At 34.8% G+C, this 25,933-nt stretch overlaps 2 protein-coding genes across 4 annotated transcripts in view; both read right to left on the bottom strand.

Moving 5' to 3' along the window:
* Positions 1–20,085, bottom strand: part of rhpn1 (rhophilin, Rho GTPase binding protein 1) — a 38,230-nt gene extending 18,145 nt beyond the window's left edge. The window contains exons 1-7 of the mRNA XM_061882938.1: positions 19,819–20,085; positions 19,326–19,395; positions 10,033–10,148; positions 8,019–8,147; positions 6,555–6,630; positions 6,222–6,299; positions 4,454–4,578 (exon numbers count right to left, since the gene is read on the bottom strand). Of these exons, the coding sequence (XP_061738922.1) occupies positions 4,454–4,578; positions 6,222–6,299; positions 6,555–6,630; positions 8,019–8,147; positions 10,033–10,148; positions 19,326–19,395; positions 19,819–19,838 (614 nt within the window). The 5' untranslated portion in view covers positions 19,839–20,085. The remainder of the gene's footprint in view (positions 1–4,453; positions 4,579–6,221; positions 6,300–6,554; positions 6,631–8,018; positions 8,148–10,032; positions 10,149–19,325; positions 19,396–19,818) is intronic.
* Positions 20,086–23,195: 3,110 nt separating this feature from the next.
* Positions 23,196–25,933, bottom strand: part of tut4 (terminal uridylyl transferase 4) — a 51,250-nt gene continuing 48,512 nt past the window's right edge. For all 3 annotated transcript variants that reach the window (XM_061882934.1, XM_061882936.1, XM_061882935.1), the window contains 2 exons: positions 25,187–25,336; positions 23,196–23,697 (listed from right to left, as the gene is read on the bottom strand). In XM_061882934.1, the coding sequence (XP_061738918.1) occupies positions 23,609–23,697; positions 25,187–25,336 (239 nt within the window). In that variant the 3' untranslated portion in view covers positions 23,196–23,608. The remainder of the gene's footprint in view (positions 23,698–25,186; positions 25,337–25,933) is intronic.

Here is a 25,933-nt window from a genome sequence, read left to right as displayed (position 1 = left end):
CATTATAATAAACATGATATATGACTAACATCATTATAATAAAGGTGATATATGACTAACATCATTATAATAAAGGTGATATATGACTAACATCATTATAATAAAGGTGATATATGACTAACATCATTATAATAAAGGTGATATATGACTAACATCATTATAATAAAGGTGATATATGACTAACATCATTATAATAAAGGTGATATATGACTAACATCATTATAATAAAGGTGATATATGACTAACATCATTATAATAAAGGTGATATATGACTAACATCATTATAATAAAGGTGATATATGACTAACATCATTATAATAAAGGTGATATATGATTAACATCATTATAATAAACATGATATATGACTAACATCATTATAATAAAGGTGATATATGACTAACATCATTATAATAAACATGATATATGACTAACACCATTATAATAAAGGTGATATATGACTAACATCATTATAATAAAGGTGATATATGACTAACATCATTATAATAAACATGATATATGACTAACATCATTATAATAAAGGTGATATATGATTAACATCATTATAATAAACATGATATATGACTACCATCATTATAATAAAGGTGATATATGACTAACATCATTATAATAAAGGTGATATATGACTAACATCATTATAATAAAGGTGATATATGACTAACATCATTATAATAAACATGATATATGACTAACATCATTATAATAAAGGTGATATATGATTAACATCATTATAATAAACATGATATATGACTACCATCATTATAATAAAGGTGATATATGACTAACATCATTATAATAAAGGTGATATATGACTAACATCATTATAATAAAGGTGATATATGACTAACATCATTATAATAAAGGTGATATATGATTAACATCATTATAATAAACATGATATATGACTACCATCATTATAATAAAGGTGATATATGACTAACATCATTATAATAAAGGTGATATATGACTAACATCATTATAATAAAGGTGATATATGACTAACATCATTATAATAAAGGTGATATATGACTAACATCATTATAATAAAGGTGATATATGACTAACATCATTATAATAAAGGTGATATATGACTAACATCATTATAATAAACATGATATATGACTAACATCATTATAATAAAGGTGATATATGACTAACATCATTATAATAAAGGTGATATATGACTAACATCATTATAATAAACATGATATATGACTAACATCATTATAATAAAGGTGATATATGACTAACATCATTATAATAAACATGATATATGACTAACATCATTATAATAAAGGTGATATATGACTAACATCATTATAATAAAGGTGATATATGACTAACATCATTATAATAAACATGATATATGACTAACATCATTATAATAAAGGTGATATATGACTAACATCATTATAATAAAGGTGATATATGACTAACATCATTATAATAAAGGTGATATATGACTAACATCATTATAATAAACATGATATATGACTAACATCATTATAATAAAGGTGATATATGACTAACATCATTATAATAAAGGTGATATATGACTAACATCATTATAATAAAGGTGATATATGACTAACATCATTATAATAAACATGATATATGATTAACATCATTATAATAAAGGTGATATATGATTAACATCATTATAATAAACATGATATATGACTACCATCATTATAATAAAGGTGATATATGATTAACATCATTATAATAAACATGATATATGACTACCATCATTATAATAAAGGTGATATATGACTAACATCATTATAATAAAGGTGATATATGACTAACATCATTATAATAAAGGTGATATATGACTAACATCATTATAATAAACATGATATATGACTAACATCATTATAATAAAGGTGATATATGATTAACATCATTATAATAAACATGATATATGACTAACATCATTATAATAAAGGTGATATATGACTAACATCATTATAATAAAGGTGATATATGACTAACATCATTATAATAAAGGTGATATATGACTAACATCATTATAATAAAGGTGATATATGACTAACATCATAATAATAAACATATATATATAATTGTGTACAATTATATATGCAAGCAGCATAATGGACCTTTACAGATCCTGGCTGAACACCAGAATTTGACAGACTGGAATACAAGATAGTTCCTCCCCTTACAAACTTTGCTGACATTAGAGCTGGATGATTATGGCGAAAATAATAATTATTTTGATTAATATTGTAATCACAATTATTTAGTAATCTGAAAACAGTATTTAACGTACCACCAAAACTCAATTTAATTAGTAAGGACTAAACCACAACAACTAAAATATAATAATAATAATACATTTAAATAACAATAGCAATATAAAAAACAAAAATAGGTTTTTCTGTTTTAAGTGTTTTTTTCCTTTTTTTTACCTTTTACACTTGTTTGAACACATTGTGTGTGTGCTTTTTATAACATTTTTCTTAATGCAAAAGTCCTTACATTTATTGGACAATTATAGTGTTTTAAAAGTACATTATGTTTGTGTAAGGTACTTTGTGGAAACTTCTATATTGTTAAGCACAGTCAGACCGTGCTGTTATTGTGAAGGCAGGAAGTGTGCTGGGCTGTTGTTCTCATCTTGATGCACAAAGAAAGGACTTGAGGCTGCTGTCCTCCTGTTTGTACATCGATGTTCTATCCATGATGTCGTTCACAACAACACAAGCAAATGAGATGTGTTGTGTGTGTGTGGATTGTTCTCACTAGCTTCAGCTTCGCTGTTTAAAATGGCCGTCTCGACATTGTTAAGTGCAGGAGGTCTTTCAGGGCAGAATGAGAGTTCTACACATTATTTTCCCAAACAAATGTTCCTTCTTCTCAGTCACATGTATGTCAATTTCCCTGATAATATTTTGCCTTTCTGTTTTATTGGCCAATTTTGTACGTCTGTTTTCAGAATCATATGCCTTACTTTTTTGTTAAGTTTAGTTATTTTTAATTAGCACTGTGTCAAATAAAAAGTAGTAGCGTTTTTTTCGGAGTATAAGTCGCACCGGCCAGAAATGCATAATAAAGAAGGGAAAAAACATGTATAAGTCGCATTTTTGGGGGAAAATTATTTGATAAAAGCCAACAGCAAGAATAGACATTTGAAAGGCAATTTAAAATAAATAAAGAATAGTGAAGAACAGGCTGAATAAGTGTAGGTTATATGAGGCATAAATAAGCAACTGCTATGTTAACCTAACATATTATGGTAAGAGTCATTCAAATAACTAGAACATATAGAACATGCTATACCTTTACCAAACTATCTCTCACTCCTAATCCATAAATCCCATGAAATCTTATACGTCTAGTCTCTTACGTGAATGAGATAAATAATGTTATTTGATATTTTACAGTACAGTATTTCACACATAAGTCGCTCCCGAGTATAAGTCGCACCCCTGGCCAAACTATGAAAAAAAACTGCGACTTATAGTCGGAAAAATACGGTAACCATAATGAGATCATAAACTTCAAGTAGACATGCTTTTTTTTCTTTTTTTTTTAACACTCATCCGTGAAAAACTTATTGGAGTGTTACCATTTAGTGGTCAATTGTACGGAATATGTACTGTACTGTGCAATCTACTAATAAAAGTCTCAATCAATCAATCAACCCATTTCAGAGTTACAAGCTCCAGAATTTGCATGGACATAGTGCAGCCCAATAATAATTTTTTTTTCAATGATTACCGTATTTTTGATAATAAGTCGCAGTTTTTTTCATAGTTTGGCCGGGGGTGCGACTTATACTCAGGAGCGACTTATGTGTGAAATTATTAACACATTACCGTAAAATATCAAATGATATTATTTATCTCATTCACGTAAGAGACTAGACGTATAAGATTTCATGGGATTTATGGATTAGGAGTGACAGATAGTTTGGTAAAGGTATAGCATGTTCTATATGTTATAGTTATTTGAATGACTCTTACCATAATATGTTAGGTTAACAAGATCTCAGTTGCTTATTTATGCCTCATATAACCTACACTTATTCAGCATGTTATTCACTATTCTTTATTTATTTTAAATTGCCTTTCAAATGTCTATTCTTGGTGTTGGCTTTTATCAAATACATTTCCCCAAAACATACGACTTATCTTCCAGTGCGACTTATATATGTTTTTTCCCTTCTTTATTATGCATTTTCGGCAGGTGCGACTTATACTCCGGAGTGACTTATACTCCAAAAAATACAGTAAACAGTTGGATTTCTAACAAACACAGTTTGATTTCAATAATGGCTTTTCACCATCATTGAAATGAAATTGTAATTGATTGTAGCTGAGATAGGCACCAATGCCCCCCGCGACCCCGGTAGAAGATGGATGGATGGAAGATGGATGGATGTGAGCGTGTGCAGTAGTTTGTGTCTCACCAGTGAAAGTGCACACCCAGAGTGCCATGACAGGCAAAGAAGCGTTGATCCAAGAAGTAGAGTTGGTTATAATATCCCATCAACAGATCCAAGCCAGTCTGGTTCCGACTAGGCGTGCGCATGGCCTAAACACGTCAACAAATACAATATAAGATGTATACACGTAAGTCAGAGTATTTATTCATCAGCTCAATGTATGAATGTACAAAAACCTAAGAGACATTGATGTGAGTTGAACATAAAGACCAGTAGGAAGTGACTGTACGAGATAAATGTTAGTATATCTCATACAGTCAAGTAAATAAGTATTTGAACACCCTGCTATTTTGCAAGTGCTCCCACTTAGAAATCATGGAGGGGTCTGACATTGTCACGGTAGGTGCATGTCCACTGTATGAGAGACAACCTAAAAAGAAAAATCCAGAAATCACAATCTATGATTTTTTTAACAATTTATTCGTGTGATACAGCTGAAAATAAGTATTTGAACACCTGTCTATGAGCTAGAATTCTGACCCTCAAAGATCTGTTAGTCCGCCTTTAAAAGTCCTCCTCCACTCCACTGTATTATCCTGAATTAGATGCACCTGTGTGAGGTGGTTAGCTGCATAAAGACACCTGTCCACCCCATACAATCAGTAAGACCCAAACATTCAGCATGGCTAAGAGCAAAGAGCTGTCCAAAGACACCAGACACAAAATTGTACAACTCCACAAGGATGGTAAGGGCTCTGGAGAAATTGCCAAGCAGCTTGGTGAAAAAAGGTCCACTGTTGGAGCAATCATTAGAAAATGGAAGAAGCTAAACATGACGGTCAATCTCAATGGGAGTGGAGCCCCATGCAAGATATCACCTGGTGGTGTCTCAATGATGCTAAGAAAGTTGAGGAATCAGCCCAGGACTACACGACAGGACTTGGTCAATGACCTGAAAAGAGCTGGGACCACTGTTACCATGGTCATTGTTGGTAATACACTAAGACGTCATGCTTTGAAATCATGCATGGCACGGAAGGTTCCCCTGCTTAAACCAGAACATGTTAAGGCCCGTCTTAAGTTGGCCAATGACCATTTGGATGTTCCACAGGAGTCATGGGAGAAATTTTTGTGGACAAATGAGACCAAAATTGACCTTTTTGGTCATAATTCCACTATGTGTGTTTGGAGGAAGAAGAATGATGCGTACAATCCCAAGAACACCATTCCTACTGTGAAGCATGGGGGTGGTAGCATCATGCTTTGGGGGTGTTTTTCTGCTCATGGGACAGGACGACTGTACTGTATTAAGGAGAGGATGACTGCAGCCATGTATTGTGAGATTTTGGCCAAATACCTCCTTCCCTGGCCTAGCCAGTCTCCAGACCTAAATCCAATTGAAAATCTTTGGAGGGAGCTGAAAGTCTGTGTTACTCAGCGACAGCCCAGAAACTAGAGATCTAGAGAAGATCTGTGTAGAGGAGTGGGCCAAAATCCCTCCTGCAGTTTGTGCAAACCTTGTGAAGAACTACCAGAAACGTTTGACCTCTGTAATTGCAAACAAAGGCTACTCTACCAAATATTAATGTTGGTGTTCAAATACTAATTTTCAGCTTCATCACACAAAAAAATTGTTAAAAAAATCATATTGTGATTTTTTGATTGTTTATGTTATTTCTCATACAGTGGACATGCACCTACCATGAACATTTCAGACCCCTCCATGATTTCTAAGTGGGAGAACTTGCAAATAGCAGGGTGTTCAAATACTTCTTTTCTTGACTGTACCAACCTGTCGCAGCTCCATAAGCTCTTTTATTTCTTCCTGGTAGAGCAAGCTGTCTTCTCCATAGTGCTCGCTGATGAAGTCCTGCAAGAACATACATAAACACACTTTGTCTAAATAAGTACAGCTAAAATAAACACTCGTCAAACTCTGACTGTCGTACTTTTCTGCACTATTGCACTTTACTAAAAAGAAACATTGTATAACTTTAAGTTATGAACAATTTTACATTTGATCTGTACCCAAAATGAAGCAAACTGAAGAAAGTAAACTGTATTCTTCTCTGTAATTATTTGATTTTCAACTATTTGTTGTGTGAAAAAAAGAAAGTGTGTTCACCTGGATAGGTATGGTGAAGTCGACTTCCTTGGTTTCTTTTAAACCCAGTGGGATCATGGGAACATTGACGGTATCACTGTGGGGAGAACAGGAGCATGTTTATATAAGTGTTACTGACCAAATGTCAACATATTTACTACATGTCTTAAATGTGCTGAGCCCATGTGGTGATATCCTTTACACACTGATGTCGTTTTTTGATGCAGTACCGCCTGAGGGATCAAAGGTCCGTAATATTATCGCTTACGTGCAGTGATTTTACCAGATTATCTGAATTTTTTGATGATTTTACAGACCGTAGATGGTAAAATCCCTAAATTCCTTGCAATAGCTCGTTGAGAAATGTTGTTCTAAAACTGTTCGACAATTTGCTGACAAATTGGTGACCCTCACCCCATCCTTGTTTGTCAATTACTTAGCATTTCATGGAAGCTGCTTTTATAGCCAATCATGGCACCCACCTGTTCCCAATTAGCCTGCACACCTGTGGGATGTTCCAAATAAGTGTTTGATGAGCTTTCATTTAGTATTTATTGCCACCTTTCCCAACTTCTTTGTCAATTGTTGCTGGCATCAAATTCTAAAGTTAATGATTATTTGCAAAAAAAAATGTTTATGAGTTTGAACATCAAATATGTTGTCTTTGTAGCATATTCAACTGAATATGGCTTGAAAAGGGTTTGTAAATCATTGTATTCTGTTTATATTTACATCTAACACAATTTCCCAACTCATATGGAAACAGGGTTTGTATATATTTATATATATATATTTTTTTTCAAATTATTATTATTGTATATTTAACTTTTAATTGGATTCACTTTTTGGGTTCATTATTCTAAAAGGTAATGGTTAAGCGTACACACACCACTTATTGTATGTTTAGTTTTGTTCTCACATCTTTTATTATATCCCAATCTTCAATGTAGTTGTATTTATATTTCTTATATGCTTTGATGCATTTTATTCTGATGTATTATTTGTGTGTTTTCTCAAGTGTATTGTTAAAATGCTACACATTTTTTAGGTGCTGGAAAAGTCAAACAAGTGACTTCACTGCAAAGTGTGGAAGTCCGGCACCACCTTGCTGATGTTTACTATAAAAACGCAACAAAAAATTAAATTAAAGCCAATTTTTCAGAATAATTCCCATCCATCCATCCATTTTCTACCGCTTATTCCCTTTGGAGTCGCGGGTGGCGCTGGTGCCTATCTCAGCTACAATCGGGCGGAAGGCGGTGTACACCCTGGACAAGTCGCCACCTCATCACAGGGCGAATAATTCCCAACAGTAGAGAATTATTTGTGTAAACTAAATGATTGTGTTCTGCATCTTGTGGTCCAACTGACACCACTGATTGTTTCCCTGACATAACTCTCTTTAACTACAAGCTTACTTTCTTCTCAAAGTCAAAGTTGGTTTTTGTATTAGTTTGTTTTCTGCATTGCAGTTTTGGTGTGTACCTGTCAGTCTGATAGACCTCCATGTTGCTGTTAAGATCCTCCAGTTCTTCTTTGAGCAGTTGCAGGTTGGAGTTGACATAACTGAGCTCCAGAGCCACCGTCTCTTTCACTTTGTTGTTTCTTGTTGCTCTGAAAAACGAAACACTTGATATACTTTTTTTATGACATGACATCATTCACTGTTTTGTCAACAAGAACCACTCCTGAAATATCTTTCTTAGAATTCCGTTATTTGCATGCTAGCTTTTTAGCTAATTTTGCAGGTATACACCTCAGCGTGAAATATTAAACTACTTGATAGCACGCTAGCTTCTTTGCAAGTATACACCCCAGTCATTATGGAACTTAAAGCAATGCTAAAGTTACCATGCTAGCATTTTAAATTAACTTTTCAGGTCATATATTTTGATACTTGATGCATATTAAAGTTAGCATTTTAGCATGCTAACACTAGCATGCTAGCTTTTTTGTTTTTAGCTTTTTTTGCAGGTATACATCTCAGCATCAAATATTGAATTACTTGATAAATGATACCGGTTAGCACGCTAGCTTCTTTGCAAGTATACACCCCAGTCATTATGGAACTTAAAGCAATGCTAAAGTTACCATGCTAGCATTTTAAATTAACTTTTCAGGTCATATATTTTGATACTTGATGCATATTAAAGTTAGCATTTTAGCATGCTAACACTAGCATGCTAGCTTTTTTGTTTTTAGCTTTTTTTGCAGGTATACATCTCAGCATCAAATATTGAATTACTTGATAAATGATACCGGTTAGCACGCTAGCTTCTTTGCAAGTATACACCCCAGTCATGTTATGGAACTCAATGCAATGCTAAAGTTAGCATGCTGGCATTTTAAATGAACTTTTCAGGTCATATATTTTGATACTTGATGCATATTAAAGTTAGCATTTTAGCATGTTAACACTAGCATGCTAGCTTTTTTGTTTTTAGCTGTTTTTGCAGGTATACACCTCAGCATCAAATATTGAATTACTTGATAAATGATACCAGTTAGCACGCTAGCTTCTTTGCAAGTATACACCCCAGTCATATTATGGAATTCAATGCAATGCTAAAGTTAGCATGCTAGCATTTTAAATCCATTTTTTTAGCTCATATATTTTAATACTTGATGCATGTTATGGTTAGCATTTTAGCATGCTAAAATGTCGCATGCTAACACTAGCATGCTAGCGTTGTTGTTTTTTAAGTAACACGCTAGCATGCTAGCTTTTTTGCAAGTATACACCCCAGTCATATTGTGGAACTTAAAGCAATGTTAAATTTACCATGCTAACATTTAAAAGGAAATTTTCAGGTCATATATTTTGATACTTGATGCATTTTACGGTCAGCAATTTAGCATGCTAACGCTAGCATGCTAGCGTTTTGGATGCATTCTTCAGGTCATATCAGAGTAATATATATTGGTACTTGATGAATGTTACAGTTAGCATTTTAGCATACTAGCTTCTTTCTTTTTTTCAGCTAATTTTGCAGGCATACAGCTGACTGTCATATTTTGGTATTTCAATAATGCTAACTGTTAACATATCAGCATAGTACTATTAGTATGATAGCTTTTATGGCTCATTTTACACATATTCTTTGTTACCTGACGCTATCAGGCCGGAATGCTAACTGTTAGCATTTCAGTTTGGCTATGGCTTTTCAGCACTCACACACAATTTCTAGTTTTTTTTAAAATAAATCTCTATATTGTACTTGTTTTGAAAGTGAAAACTACCAAAACATCTTTAGATTTATCAGTCTGTGGCCCTCAGTGGAATAGGTTCGGGCACACCTGGCATATAGTGTTAAACATACTATAGTTGGTACATACAAACTTTAGCATAGGCTCCTGCTAACCTCTGACCCTAATGAGCTTTATTAAAATGATGGCCGGGGTGTCGTGCAAATTAACCAACAATCCCAACTGGTTATTTCCTGGACTTGAAAAGACGTTGCTGATTCCAGAACCAAGCCCATGTGACACAAGACCTCACCTGAACAGGTTTTCCGCGCCAGCTCTCATGCGCATCTCTTTGTTTATTTGCTGGTTGATGCCGGCTCGCCGGTGCTGCAGTTTACTGCGCTGGGACTGGACTAGAGGATCACACCTCTGCAGAGAAGAGCACAGTGCCGATACAGGAAGCCGATACACATAGAAATATTCATACACACGACAGAGTACATATGTTTGTTATTGTTACAACCAGAGATGTTTGATTATATCGGACTGACAATATTATTGGCCGATAAATGCTTTAAAATGTAATATGGGAAAATATCGGTATCGGTTTCAAAATTATCGGTATCGGTTTCAAAAAGTTAAATTCATGACTTTTTAAAACGCTGCTGTGTACACGGATGTAGGGAGAAGTACAGAGCGCCAATACACCTTAAAGGCACACAAGTGAATGCAAGGCATACTTGGTCAACAGCCATACAGGTCACACTGAGGGTGGCCGTATAAACAACTTTAACACTGTTACAAATATGCGCCACACTGTGAACCCACACCAAACAGGAATGACAAACACATTTCGGGAGAACATCTGCACCGTAACACAACATAAACACAACAGAACAAATACCCAGAATCACTTGCAGCACTAACTCTTCTGGGACGCAACAATATACACTCCCGCTACCCACTTCCCCCCCACCAAGATTTTGCATATTCTGTGTGTTTGCCATAAAAAAACATAGTTATGTTTGACAAAAAAGGGCGGAAAACAACATTAAAAAATAATAAAACATTTTGAAATGAGGGATGGATGTGAAGTTGATGTAGACTCCTGAGAACCCCTTGCAGCACTAACTCTTCTGGGACGCTACACGATACAACCCCCCACCTCAACCTATAATAAATAATAATAAATATAAAATAATAAATATGGCAGTGCCATGTTGGCATTTTGTTCCATAACTTGAGCTGATTTATTTAGTAAAACCTTGTTACATTGTTTGATGCATCCAGCGGGGCATCACAACAAAATTAGGCATAATAATGTGTTCATTCCACCACTGTATATATCGGTATCGGTTGATGTCGGAATCGGTAATTAAGAGTTGGACAATATCGGAATATCTGCAAAAAAAAGCCATTATCGGACATCTGTAGATAGAAGTATTTCTACACAAGGTAGAGCGCATGTGTTTGTTATTGTTACAAGTTGTCCAATTCATTTGATTGTTTTTCTATTAGCAGACTGAAATCATGGCTTTTGAAAAATGTTCATCCATTTACCAAAAAGATAGAAAACCAATAGTTTTCTTAGAAGCTTCCATATTTTTAATAAATCTTACAGGCACTCATTAACAAACAAGTGTGTTTTCTCTACCATTGAAGCCGTTTAAGTCGACATCAGCAGTTGTCGACATAACAGGAACTATTGGGGATGCATGAGTTTTGTTGTCAAGCCGATACAGATATTTATATCTACTATTTTTTACATTGAATTGTAGTTTGTGTACTCCTAGCTTTTGCAGCTGGCTTTTTTTTTTAGCAGCGCGGGCGTCTTCAGAGGTTTTCACAACACTGTTGCAGCGATGCTTGCATTACACGTGGCTGATCTGGTTTGATATGTTGAAGTGTGATGTTTTCTTTTTAAATCCCCTAGAGCTGGATATCCAGCGCCATCATCTCCACTATGAGATCCCAGATCGCTTTTAGCGCTGGGGGTCGTCTTCTTGCACTTTTTCCAACACTCTGCCGATAACGAGCCAGTCTTTCTTTTATCAGCGGGCAGCTTATAGGCTTTCAAAACACTGTCTGGCGTTTCAGGTAAGGTTTGATGTGTTGAAGAGTAATGTTTTTTGTTTTTTTTCCATCGTCAAGGAATGTTATCAGAACACTTTGTGCAAAAAGCATGCAGAAAGTCTTCCTCTGAACCAGTGAAAAAGACCCACACCATTGACACTTTGTTTGTTTACAGCGAGCTCAGGGGATGTTTACAAAGTAGGAGAAAAGGAGCGCTTGATTTGCTCGCCCTAACCCACCTACAACACAGTATGGCTGATATAGACCAGAGTTTTTCCAGATACAGTCTAAGGTGCCGTGGAAGATTATCTAATTTCACCTATTCGGGTTCAAAATATTTTTTGCAAAGCAGTAATTATAGTCTGCAAATGATGTTGTTGTTGAGTGTGGGTGTTGTCAAGAGATCGGCGGAGTAACCGTGTAATACTCTTCCATATCAGTAGGTGGCAGCAGGTAGCTCATTGCTTTGTAGATGTCGAAAAAAACTGCGTGTCTGATGCTTACAACAAAAACAAACAAAGAGGTGAGTGCCCCAAAGGCATTGAAGCTTAGGGAAGGCAATGCAGAACCAAACTAAAACTGAACTGGCAACAAAGTCAACAAAAACAGAATGCTGGACGACAGCAAAGACTTACTGTGGAGCAAAGACAAAGTACATCCGAACATGACATGACAATCTACAATATCCCCGCAAAGAAGGATATAAACAACTGAAATATTCTAGATTGATAAAACAAAGTAGATGCGGGAAATATCGCTTAAAGGAAGACATGAAACTGCGACAGGAAAATACCAAAAAAAGAGAAAATGCCACCAAAATAGGAGCGCAAGACAAGAAGTTAAACACTATATACAGGAAAACAGCAAAAAAGTGCAAATAAGTCATGGTGTGATGTGACAGGTGGTGACAGTACACCTACTTTGAGACAAGAGCTACAGTCATGCATGCTTGCTTATGCTTTAAAGTCATAGTCAAAAATGTTACTGTCAACTGAGTTTAGTTTTTTAATGATTTCTGCTGCTGGTGTGCCTCTGGATTTTTTTAAGGCAAACATGTGCCTTGGCTCAAAAAAGGTTAAAAAACACGGATATAGCCTAGCTATCAAATTGTTTTTTATCAGTTATCTGAGCTATTTTTTTTTACTTTATCGGATTTACCGTCCTAATTCTTCACTTTAGCCCGATATTTATCCATCTGATGTTTATAGTTTATCCCTACACTTTGTGCACAAACATGATTAATACACATCATCCGGGAAGTATTCACAGCACTTCACATTTTTTTCCATTTATAGCCTTATTCCAAAATAAATAAAATTCTACAAACAATACCCTATAATGGCAATGTTTTTATTGTATCTTCTTTGTAAATGTATTACAATGTATTTATTAAAAATAAAAAAAATGACCTTTACAATGTCATCATGGGTATTGTCTGTAGAATTTTGAGGACAAAAAAATTAATGTATTCCATTTTGGAATAAGGCTGTAACAACAAAACGTGGCAAAAAAGTGAAGCGCTGTGAATACCTTCCGGATGCACTGTGGGTGTTGATAAAGGATTTTCGTTGACATTGTTCTCCTCCATCTGTACAGAATTGAAATAAGTACATTTTTGTTAGTAGAGGAGGACAAAAGAAGGTCTGAGGTGTCACCACAGAGGGAAGGATATATGCTTGATATGTGGAAGCTCTAAAAGGTACAGTAAGTAGAATATGTCCAGTCTTCTGAGTTATTGACTATTATGACATAACTACAAGTATGCTTTTGCAAAAACACGCCAGTGATAATGATACTTAAACACATGTGGACATAGACATTACCCTTTTGACTTAAGCAAGCACTTTTGTGATGACTTGAAGACATAAACGAGTTGTTGCCTATTATCTCCTCACGTCTCACGCAAACCAAATGTTTACACACAAGCACACACTTGTTCTGTAATCCTCCAAATGCGGATTAGCGTCCTGGTCCCCAGTTCTCTGCCTAAACTGGACCGTCGGGAGGTCACCGGGAGAGTCCTGGACATCTGTTCACATTCAGGATGTCTTACGCGTCCTACAACTTGTCCGAGGACCGGTATCTGATAGACTAAACACACCTTCTTACAAACCCCGTTTCCATATGAGTTGGGAAATTGTGTTAGATGTAAATATAAACAGAATACAATGATTTGCAAATCCTTTTCAAGCCATATTCAGTTGAATATGCTACAAAGACAACATATTTGATGTTCAAACTCAAACTTTTTTTTTTGTTTTGCAAATAATAATTAACTTACAATTTCATGGCTGCAACACGTGCCAAAGTAGTTGGGAAAGGGCATGTTCACCACTGTGTTACATCACCTTTTCTTTTAACAACACTCAATAAACGTTTGGGAACTGAGGAAACTAATTGTTGAAGCTTTGAAAGTGGAATTCTTTCCCATTCTTGTTTTATGTAGAGCTTCAGTCCTTCAACAGTCCGGGGTCTCCACTGTCCTATTTTACGCTTCATAATGCGCCACACATTTTCCATGGGAGACAGGTCTGGACTGTAGGCGGGCCAGGAAAGTACCCGCACTCTTTTACTATGAAGCCATGCTGTTTTAACACGTGGCTTGGCATTGTCTTGCTGAAATAAGCAGGGGCGTCCATGATAACATTGCTTGGATGACAACATATGTTGTTCCAAAACCTGTATGGACCATTCAGCATTAATGGTGCCTTCACAGATGTGTAAGTTACCCATGCCTTGGGCACTAATACACCCCCAAACCATCACACATGCTGGCTTTTACACTTTGCGCCTATAACAATTCGAATGGTTATTTTCCTCTTTGTTCTGGAGGACAAACTTGCACTGTCACTAAATACAGTTGGTCGCTAACCAACTGTATTTAATGACAGTGGTTTTTTGAAGTGTTCCTGAGCCCATGTGGTGATATCCTTTAGAGATTGATGTGGGTTTTTGATACAGTGCCGTCTGAGGGATGGAAGGTCACGGTCATTCAATGTTGGTTTCCGGCCATGCCGCTTACGTGGAGTGATTTCTCCAGATTCTCTGAACCTTTTGATGATATTATGGAGCGTAGATGTTGAAATCCCTAAATTTCTTGCAATGTCACTTTGAGAAAGGTTGTTCTTAAACTGTTTGACTATTTGCTCACACAGTTGTGGACAAAGGGGTGTACCTCGCCCCATCCTTTCTTGTGAAAGACTGAGCATTTTTTGGGAAGCTGTTTTTATAGCCAATCATGGCACCCACCTGTTCCCAATTAGCCTGCACACCTGTGGGATGTTCCAAATAAGTGTTTGATGAGCATTCCTCAACTTTATCAGTATTTATTGCCACCTTTCCCAATTTCTTTGTCAAGTGTTGCTGGCATCAAATTCAAAAATTAATGATTATTTGCACACAAAAAAAAGTTTATGAGTTTGAACATCAAATATGTTGTCTTTGTAGCATATTCAACTGAATATGGCTTGAAAAGGATTTGCAAATCATTGTATTCTGTTTATATTTACATCTAACACAACTTCCCAACTCATATGGAAACAGGGTTTGTTCATTATTATAACTCCTTCGGTTGTGAACAAGCAAGCCACTCTTTCCATTCTTCTGCAGATAAGGAATGGATCAACATAGCCAAAAATATGTAAATTAATTTGGAAATTGATGTGGGGAGTTTATATTATATTTTAAAAAATATATAAGCGGTAGAAAATGGATGGATGGATAGCTAATGAATTGAGGCCACCTTTAACATGTCAGAAAATAATCATCCCAATGACATCTGTGAATGTTTTGCTACAATCCTGATATCATAATTAATGAAAATGTGATTAAAAGGACAACATGTAAAGACAAAGGTATTACTAAACCTCTTCATATTAATAAAAACTATTTTAAACCGTCCAATGATTTAGTTCAGGGGTTTCAAACTCATTTTCATTGAGGGCCACATTGATGGCTGCATTCAGAGGCCAATATTTTGAAATTACTTTTCATTGTAACATAAGAATAATCATTATTAATCAAAATGCATATGCATTTGATTATTAGATTTTTTTTATGTATAACTTGCTTTAAAATCATAAATTAAGGTGACAAGCAGATATTTAACCATTTGTTTTTATCTCACAAAAATAGTTTTGCAAAACAATATGTAATAATATAATTGTAATGATCAGATAATAAGGTTTAAACTACGCATTTCTTTTCTGTCAAAATTAAAAAAAATAATGCATTTAGTAATAAAAAATAAATACAAAATAAATAGTTTTTTTGAAACCCATTTTTTCCAGGCTTTTGCAGGCCAAATGGAATGATGTGGCGGGCCAGAACTGGACCTCGGGCCTTGACTTGGACACCTGTCACTTAGTTGAGCAATAGAATGTACACAGAAATCTTTTTTTTTATTTTTTATTGTATCTCCTTAAAACGCGCATTCAAAAAATGCATATCCTCTGAAAGTATGTCTTTGAATAGTCATGAACTGGAAGATGCACTTTTTAATCAGGATACAATTAAGAAATTAATCAAACTATATTATGGAATAAAAAATGAACACCATAGCAGAAATGCAAATGATGTACAGTATGTGTTTGGAAATGGATGATCGACTTAGATGAAAGAGACATATGGAACGATCCATCCATCCATTTCCTACCGCTTGTCCCTTTTGGGGTCGCTTGAGCCTATCTCAGCTGCATTCGGGCAGGAGGCGGGGTACACCCTGGACAAGTCGCCACCCCATCCCAGGGCCAACACAGATAGACAGACAACATTCACACACTAGGCACCATTTAGTGTTGCCAATCAACCTATCCCCAGGTGCATGTCTTTGGAGGTGGGAGGGGCCTATCCCCAGGTGCATGTCTTTGGAGGTGGGAGGGGCCTATCCCCAGGTGCATGTCTTTGGAGGTGGGAGGAAGCTGGATTACCCAGAGGGAACCCACACATTCACGGGGAGAACATGCAAACTCCACACAGAAAGATCCCGAGCCTGGGATTGAACCCAGGACTACTCAGGACCTTCGTATTGTGAGGCAGACGCACTAACCCCTCTACCACTGTGTTACCCCTCATGGAATATTTGGAAAAATGCCAATAAGCCCTTTAGAAGCATTAAAGATAATCTGACTCATTTTAAGATATTGCGGTAGAAATGGATGGATGGATGAATAGATTGTATTTGTCAAACAGGGGGTGGGGGGTCACCTTAATGTGGTTCGTTCTCCCGCAATGCAAAACTGACGGCTCCGGACAAAGGCGTGAAGGTAGGATTTGATTTATTTAACATAAATCACCCAACTACCAAATTACAGACAAACAACAAAAAGGCAAGTGTGCCTAATACAATGGAAGCTAAGATTTAGCATTGGCTATGGCAGTGGTTCTCAACCTTTTTTCAGTGACCCCCTGTGAACATGTTTTTAATTCAAGTACCCCCTAATCACAGCAAAGCATTTTTGGTTGAAAAAAATAGATAAAGAAGTAAAATACAGCACTATGTCATCACTTTCTGATTTATTCAATTGTATAACAGTGCAAAATATTGCTCATTTGTAGTGGTCTTTCTTCAACTATTTGGAAAAAAAGAGATAAAAATAACTTAAAACTTGTTGAAAAATAAACAAGTGATTTAATTGTAAATGCAGATTTCCCCACATAGAAGTAATCATCAACTTAAAGTGCCTTCTTTGGGGATTGTAATAGAGATCCATCTGGATTCATCAACTTACTTCCAAACATTTCTTCACAAAAAGAGAAATCTTTAACATCAATATTTATGGAACATGTCCCCAAAAATCTAGCTGTCAACACTGAATATTGCATTGTTGCATTTCTTTTTACACTTTATGAACTTACATTCATATTTTGTTGAAGTATTATTCAATACATTTTTTGAATATTTTTAAAAAATCTCACGTACCCCTTGGCATACCTTCAAGTACCCCCAGGGGTACGTGTACCCCCATTTGAGAACCACTGTTGTATACCATATTCTATGTCAGGCTTGGGCAATTATTTTGACTCAGGGGTCAAATTTAGAGAAAAAAATGTGTCTGGGGGCCTGTATATCTATTTGTAGGAAAACTACGAGAAAACCTCACAATAAAATCTGATTAAATGCTAAAAATGTTATGACAGACCTCCTTAAAAAGGGAATAGAATTGTATTTTTTTCTATGACGGATAAAACCCTGAATATTGACAACATATGAACATCACACCCTCTCTCAATCAACGCATTTTACAATCAGGCCAAATGCAACAAACACAGCGCAATATGAATGTGAAGGGTAAAAAAACATCTACAATCTGATATTTGTGATATATCACCAAGCTTTAGAACTTTCTTGTAAAAATCTCCTTCCACGTCTGTCCCTGACACCCACATTTCAGGCTCTGGAAACACTCTGTGGAAACACTCCCCGCCCACACTGCTTGGTGCCTCCTCTGACCTGCTGTGACGTTGATTAAGACCAAGACCAGACTTAAGACCAGGGGAGACAGGGTCTTCTCTGTTGTCGGCCCTAAGCTCTGGAACACTCTGCCCCTCCATGTTCCAACTGCTTCCACAGTGGAGTTTTAAGTCTCGTCTTAAGACCCATTTTTATTCCCTGGCTTTTAACATTACGTGAGTTGTGTGGTCCTCTGTTGTCTTCTGTGTTTTTTACATTTTGATTTCTATTTACTGTTTTAATTGGTTTTACCCTTTAAAATAGTTTTTAATCATATGTATTTGATATTAGTTTTGTATGTATTTATTTTATTTATTTTTTGTTTTTATTCAGTCATAGGTGGAGCTCAGGAAAAGTATTTAAAAAAAATGTTTTTAATATTGTTGTGCAGCACTTTGGAAACATTTTGTTGTTTAAAAGTGCTGTTTAGATAAAGTGGATTGGATTGGATTATCATAGTAACTAGTAGGGTTGTACAGTATACGGGTATTAGTGTAGTACCGCGATACTAATCTTTCATATTCGGTACCATACCGCCCCTGAAAAGTACCGGTCCGCCACACCCTAAGATTTTTTGTTAAAATAAAGCCATTAATGCAATTTTTTCTGGTCCCTTTTATTTAGAAAAGTATCGAAAAGTACCAAAATAATATTGGTATCAGGACAACACTAGTCACTAAAATATCATGCAAAAGCGCAGATTCCAATCATTGAAAGACTAAGTATAGTTGAAGAATTACGGTCTTTTGAAACATGAGTGCACATCATAATGGCAGCGACACTTTCCAGCTTAAAGATCTAAAAAAAATATTTGGGAATGTCCGGCGGGCCAGATTGAAAAGCTTAAGGGGCCGCATGTGACCCCCGGGCCTTCATTTGTCCAGGTCTGTTCTATGTGTCAACAATTATATAATGTACTAACATTGCATCTTTTAATAGGTGGACGTGGACCCCGACTTAAACAAGTTGAAAAACTTATTGGGGTGTTACCATTTAGTGGTCAATTGTACGGAATATGTACTGTACTGTGCAATCTACTAATAAAAGTATCAATCAATCAATCAAAGGTTCAAACTTCTTACCTTTCTGATGCTTCCATTGCCACTGCTGTCTTCTCCTGGATGGAACTCATCTTCTGACCTGCTAAGTTCTCTACAATTGAAGTACAAGACATACTGTCAGACACAATATCACAAAACATAAACAATGAAACCGGAAATGTGTTACCAATAAAGAAGTCCATATTAATATAGTGAACTAAGCAGTAGGAATTGTCAATTGTTGTATTTAGAATAAATATGTATTGTTTACTAAACAATGAAGTAGTTAGCAGAAAATTTCAAACTAGTAATAGTTAGGTAAAAAAAAAAGGTAGTTTGTAAGAAAAGGTAGTTTGTAATAAAAGGTGGTAGTTTGTAATAAAAGGTGGTAGTTTGTAACAAAGGGTGGTAGTTTGTAATAAAAGGTGGTAGTTTGTAACAAAGGGTGGTAGTTTGTAATAAAAGGTGGTAGTTTGTGGTAAAAGCTGGTAGTTTGTGGTAAAAGGTGGTAGTTTGTGGTAAAAGTGGTACTTGCCTAGTCGCAGGTTCCTCCATCGTCAAGCAACAACATCGATGAACGAACGTTTACTACATGTCCTCATCTATTCCCGCGACTTTTACCCGCTGATAAAAGTTACAACTAATAGTACACGACGTAAAAACAAGTAAAAAAGCAAACATTTATTTGTAAATCTTCACTCTTTCTCGTTTCTTCCATAACTTTAACCTCAGCTAAAAGGCTTTACTCACAAAGGAGGGTCGGGGATGAGGCAAGGAGCCAATCAGCGTTAATCTTTTTTGAATGACAGCACCCCGAGCCAATAGGACCTAGGGTAAATACGACAAACGGCATGGACCGACCAATCAGAAATTGCCAGAGGCGGATCCCAAAACTCAGGGCTGTTTCTATGGCAACTGCGGGTTCTAGGCTTATCTATCGACTGCCGGAAGTCGAAAGTTCTGCAAAAAAACTAATAGAAACCCTTCATTTATTTACACATACACATGTGTTCTTGTATTTATATCCTTCTTGAGACATCAACGAGGAAAAGTGCCGTCCACACGAGGACCGGTGAACAAGTTAGGACACAAATCATGGTCCCAATACGGAAAACCAATGCATCTAATAGAGAATGTCTCATTTGCACCCCCTGGTGGTGAAATGAGGGTGGTCCAAAAAAGAGGGATATTTCAAATTGACTGTGTCGCTTTTAAAAGTGCTCCCCCTCTGGTCAACATATGAAATGCCGCCTATCTCAGCTACAATCGGGCGGAGAAATCAATGTTCAAGTATTTTTTTTTTTAATTATTATTATTGTAAAAAATAATAAAAACATTTTAATTTAATTCTTCATTTTAGCTTCTGTTTTTTCGACGAAGACTATTTGTGAAATATTTCTTCAAACTTATGATTAAAATTGGAAAAAAGTATTCTGGCAAATCTAGAAAATCCGTAGAATCAAATTTAAATCTTATTTCAAAGTATTTTGAATTTCTTTTAAAATTTTTGTTCCGGTAAATCTAGAAGAAATAATGATTTGTCTTTTTTAGAAATATAGCTTGGTCCAATTTGTTATAAATGGGTTGTACTTGTATAGCGTTATACATTATAACAAAGTGCAGATTGGATTTTAACCTATTTAAAACATGTCATCAAAATTATAAAATTAATCCTAATAAGGAAAAATTACAAATGACATTCGATAAATTATTTTTTTCAAAAATATTCGAATTAGCTAGTTTTTCCATAAATTTTTTTGGGTTGAATTTTGAATTTTAAAAAGTTGAAATTGAGGATAAACTATGTTTCAAAATTTTACTTTCATTTTGTTCCTGTTTTCTCCTCTTTTAAACCGTTCAATTAAGTGTTTTTTTCATCATTTATTCCCTACGAAAAACCTTCCATAAAAGGAAAAAAAATGTACGACGGAATGACAGACAGAAATACCCATTTTTTCTATATATATAGATTTATTTATTAAAGGGAAATTGAGCAAATTGGCTATTTCTGGCAATTTATTTAAGTGTGTATCAAACTGGTAGCCCTTGGCATTAATCAGTACCCAAGAAGTAGCTCTTGCTTTCAAAAAGGTTGGTGACCCCAGGTATAGAGAGACATACTGTAATAACTTGAAGTAAATCATTGAAAATTAAAACACAATTACAAACAAACAAAAAAATAAATATAACCTAAAAGCAGCATTTTTCTCGCATTGTGTTGACTTTTTTCTTCTAAAATTGGGAACAAATTCTCATATTATTTCAGTTTCCGTAATATTGCTATATTTTCTCGTAAAGTTAATACTTTTTTATGCAAAATGGTGACATTTGTCATAAAAAATTATGACTTTATCACAATATTGCCAATTGTTTTGTTGTTCTTGTAAAACAGTGATATATTTTGGGGTAAATTTAATGACTTATGTCAAAATTTTGCGGAGTAAAGTTCCGATTATCATTATAATATTGCCAAAATTTCAAACTTTTCTTGTAAAGTTGCGACTGTTGAGTTATATTCCAACTTTTATCATAATATTGCACAAATGTTCAGTTTTTCTTGTAAAATTTGGACTTGCGTTGAGGAAAATTACGACTTTTAGTATGATACTGAAAAAATTATAATTTTTTCTTGTGAAATTGTGACTTTCTGGTGAAATTCCAACTCATTTTTCACAATAAACTTTTTCATATTTGCATAGTATGTATTTATTATTTATAAATATATTATAAATGCACATCTTTATATATCTAAAAAAAGGTGGTCCTAAAGAGGTAGACATAAATGGTAAAAGGGGGGTAAAATGCTTACCATGAGATGTTCAAAAACAAAGTAAAAAATCAAGTAATTTTGAATTTTTATCTTTTGGTCTATGCTTTCTTTGTGATTTTGGTGGGGTTCCTGTATAATTTGATCATTTTCATGATCAAAAAGGCAGAAATTCCGTGTTTCCTGATGAAAATAATGCAGCAGACAAGAAGTGAGGCAGACACAGGTGGTGCCTCCACGACTACACACAAAGTGTATTGAGCGTGTGCGTGCCAGCGGGCGAGTGCTTGCTGCCACAGGGAAAAGGCAGGCCATGAGGCACCAAGTACATCCGCAGTAAGATGCGATTTATTGTCAATTTGTACTTCAGAAGTTCAGGAACTGTCCTTAAGAAGTAGAAAAAGAAAACAACAGCTACACTTCCCGCTAACTGTGATGCTTTTTCGCCCTAAAAATTGTAGGATTTGACTTCTAAAATAAGATATTTTTCAAGACAGGACTTTCAATCAAAGTAATAAGTCATTAATACTACTATACAGACATACATACATACATACATACATACATACATATATATATATATATATATATATATATATATATATATACATATATATATATACACACATACATATATATGTACGTACATATATATACATACATAAATATCTATATATATTCACATATATATGTATGTATGTATATTCATATATATTTATATATTCATATACACACACAAATATATATATACATATATATACACACATATACATATACACACATAAATACGTATATATATATATATACATATATATATATACAGTATATACATACATACATATATACACACACACACACGCACTCGCACACACATGCATCGATTTGCATAGATTTGTATTGTACAGACTTTGATTGAATTTATTGCACACTATTTTAATTTGTTAGCTTTATTTTTTTGAGGTTTTATGGTTATCAAATAAAATAATTTGCAGGATGTAGCTTGTCTGTACTGCTTGAATATTATTATTCTTTCTTTTACAGCAGTTGAATCTGTAATCCCCAACCTCCCCCCAAAAAAGTCAGAGATGTTATTTTAAATCAATCTCCCGTAAAAAGACAGTTTCAGGGTCAATTACGACACAAGATAGTTTGTGCTGATTTTATTTCATTTTTTTCCCCCAAATACATATTTTTTTCCCTTTTCTTGCTAAACCCTGCTTTTGGCACTACATGATTGGAATAACATGTCAGATTGTTTTAAAATCATCTATCAAAGCCAACATCATCTCAGCAAGTACACAAGCTAATAAAAATACATTTACTTTTTTTCTTCCTTACTTTACACATGAAATAAAAAAAACTAAACACTTTTGGACCCCCTCAAAAATGGGGTAATTAAAATAGTTTACATTTGTATCACAAATCAATATAATGACACTAAAAATACAATAAAAAATGTACAAAAATTATACAATCCATTTAAAATGCTGCAAAGGGCACATAATTTGACTTTGTCGTTTAACTGCCTAAAAAAATGAAATTAAAACAAACCGGATGTTCATTTCTTCTGTTGGATGAAATTCAGATTCAGCGGGTGTCTAACGTGCGGAACCATGGGCAAGTTTGGGTTGGGATGCACCACAGAGCCTGGAGAGAGATGGCAGAAAAGATGTGATTAAAGCTACAGAGTGAGACATTAGAATTCCAAATGATCCTTGATTAGGGATGTAACGCTATTAGAAATATTGGGGGGTTTCAAAATGCTAGTAATACTGGTGAGGTTTGGACGATGTAAAACCAGAACTCTAGAGTACTCTCGTCAATGGCCTAACATCAATGTTACTTATTAACATTATTAAACGTTAATGAATCAGCATTCTCCTCACTAATACAAATGCTTCTCAGGCAGTTCAAAGTTGAAAGACAATAAAATAAACGTTGGTGTTTTACTGGATGTTTATATTGTCAGTTTAAAGACACTCAACTTAAGTTACTTGGAAAAACTTCATGTTCCAGCACCGTTCTTTGCACTTCAAAATATTTGAAGTGCAAAGAACGGTGCCCCAAAGAAGTGCTCAACCCCGAATCCACCACACAACACCTCCGCTCCGGACAGAATGACCTTCTCCAACCTCCAAGGACAAAGCTACGAACAATGAGAGACCGGGCTTTCTGCTCCGCCACTCCCAGTCTGTGGCACGCTCTCCCTGACCACCTGAGGGCACCACAGACTGTGGATGCTTTTAAAAAAGGCTTAAAAACCCTCCTTTTTTAAAAAAACAAAAAAACTTTTTATAGATATATGCATACTAGTTGTAGCTATTAGGCTGTTCTATTTTTATATATATATATATATTTTTTTTTTTTTAAAATACAATGTTGCACTTTGAAGATGTTTACTCAATGTAAAGTTTTTTTTGCAAATACAATCTATTATTATTATTATTATTATGTTTGGTGCTTTTTAGGTGTTCTTTTGTGAGCATTGTTAGCTGACTTTTATTTACAAGTTAGAACAGATCTAAAAAAAAAAAGCTGTGTGTTCTTGTCTCTAATAAGGATTGGAAATGATAGCAACACTCCAATAAAAAGTGCTGTTCCCCTTTCAACAATAGTAATTTGTGTTTATTCTTAACATTCCTGACACTTCATTTTACACACAATAGCATTTTTACCAAACTTTTATTCATTTCTTTTCAACAATACCATTAATAGTGTAACAAAATATTGTACAGTATGATTTTGATTATGTTACATTTCTTAATAATTGCACATTTCTGCTGTATTTTATATATAATAGTACATTTTTAATGGACAATGTGCAATAATTTGATATTAATTTTCCCTTGTCATTTACTTGCTGTTTTGACTTTATTATTCTGTGTGATGTTTACTGTTATGACTGCCATGCATACTAGAAGGGTGTTGCTGTTACAGGAAGCTAGATTTCCCTGGGGGAACATGCCCAAAGGAAGAATAAAGTTTTATTTAATAGAATTTAAGAGTTTTGAGTACTAAGTGGCGACTCCTTGTGGTCACTTGTATTTCAGAACTATGCTTTTTGTTATGTTTCACAAAAACCAAAAAAAGAACGATTGGTACGCACAGAACTGAGGTGTGTATAAATGTTGCTTACCTGTTGGGTAGCGACCGTTGCCCTGCTGGAGGAAATTCTGGGGCATTCTGTAGGACCAGGAAGGAGACATTGTGTACTGCGGGGTTTTGTATTGTTCCAGTAGATGAGAACCTTGGTTCACCCCCACAAACTGGCTTGAGTGGCCTAACTCTACAAAGACACACAAGAGAAAATGTGTGAAATAAAATATTACATTTATGAATGAACTATTGGTCATATTACTATTTGCAAGATGTAAAAAGAAATGTACATCACTGAATGTGACAAAAAGATATTGTATTTTTATGTTAAAAAAAAAATGTGCATAGCTGAATGTGAAAAAAAATATTGTAATGTTAAAATTGAATGCACCGTAGCTGTATTGATATCATTTATAAACTGTACATTAACACCAAGCAAAAGATAAAGAGATTTTTAAAAAACACTTAGTAAACGAAAGTTTAATATATTTTAATCAGGAGTTTTTAACTTAAATTGACAAGCGGTGTAAATGGATGTTCCCTAACTAAACTGTCAATAAAATTAAAGTGCAAAAAAAATATATACCTTCACCCGCCTTGGTCATATTTTTTGCTCTTAAGAAACTTCTCTATCACTTTTGATCTAGATTTCTTCGGTTGGTTTTCTATTATTACCGCCACAAGTGGTGGAAATATTACAACTGAGTATCACTGCGGCCCATAAAGGACCACAGAAGAAACAGATATTTTTCTGCGGCCAAATGTCAGGTACTGTAATTTCCATCCT

Source organism: Nerophis ophidion, linkage group LG22, assembly GCF_033978795.1.
Source record: "Nerophis ophidion isolate RoL-2023_Sa linkage group LG22, RoL_Noph_v1.0, whole genome shotgun sequence".
Taxonomy (NCBI): Eukaryota; Metazoa; Chordata; class Actinopteri; order Syngnathiformes; family Syngnathidae; genus Nerophis; species Nerophis ophidion.
The sequence above is the reverse complement of the archived record's forward strand: the minus strand, read 5'-3'. Positions and strand labels throughout refer to the sequence as shown.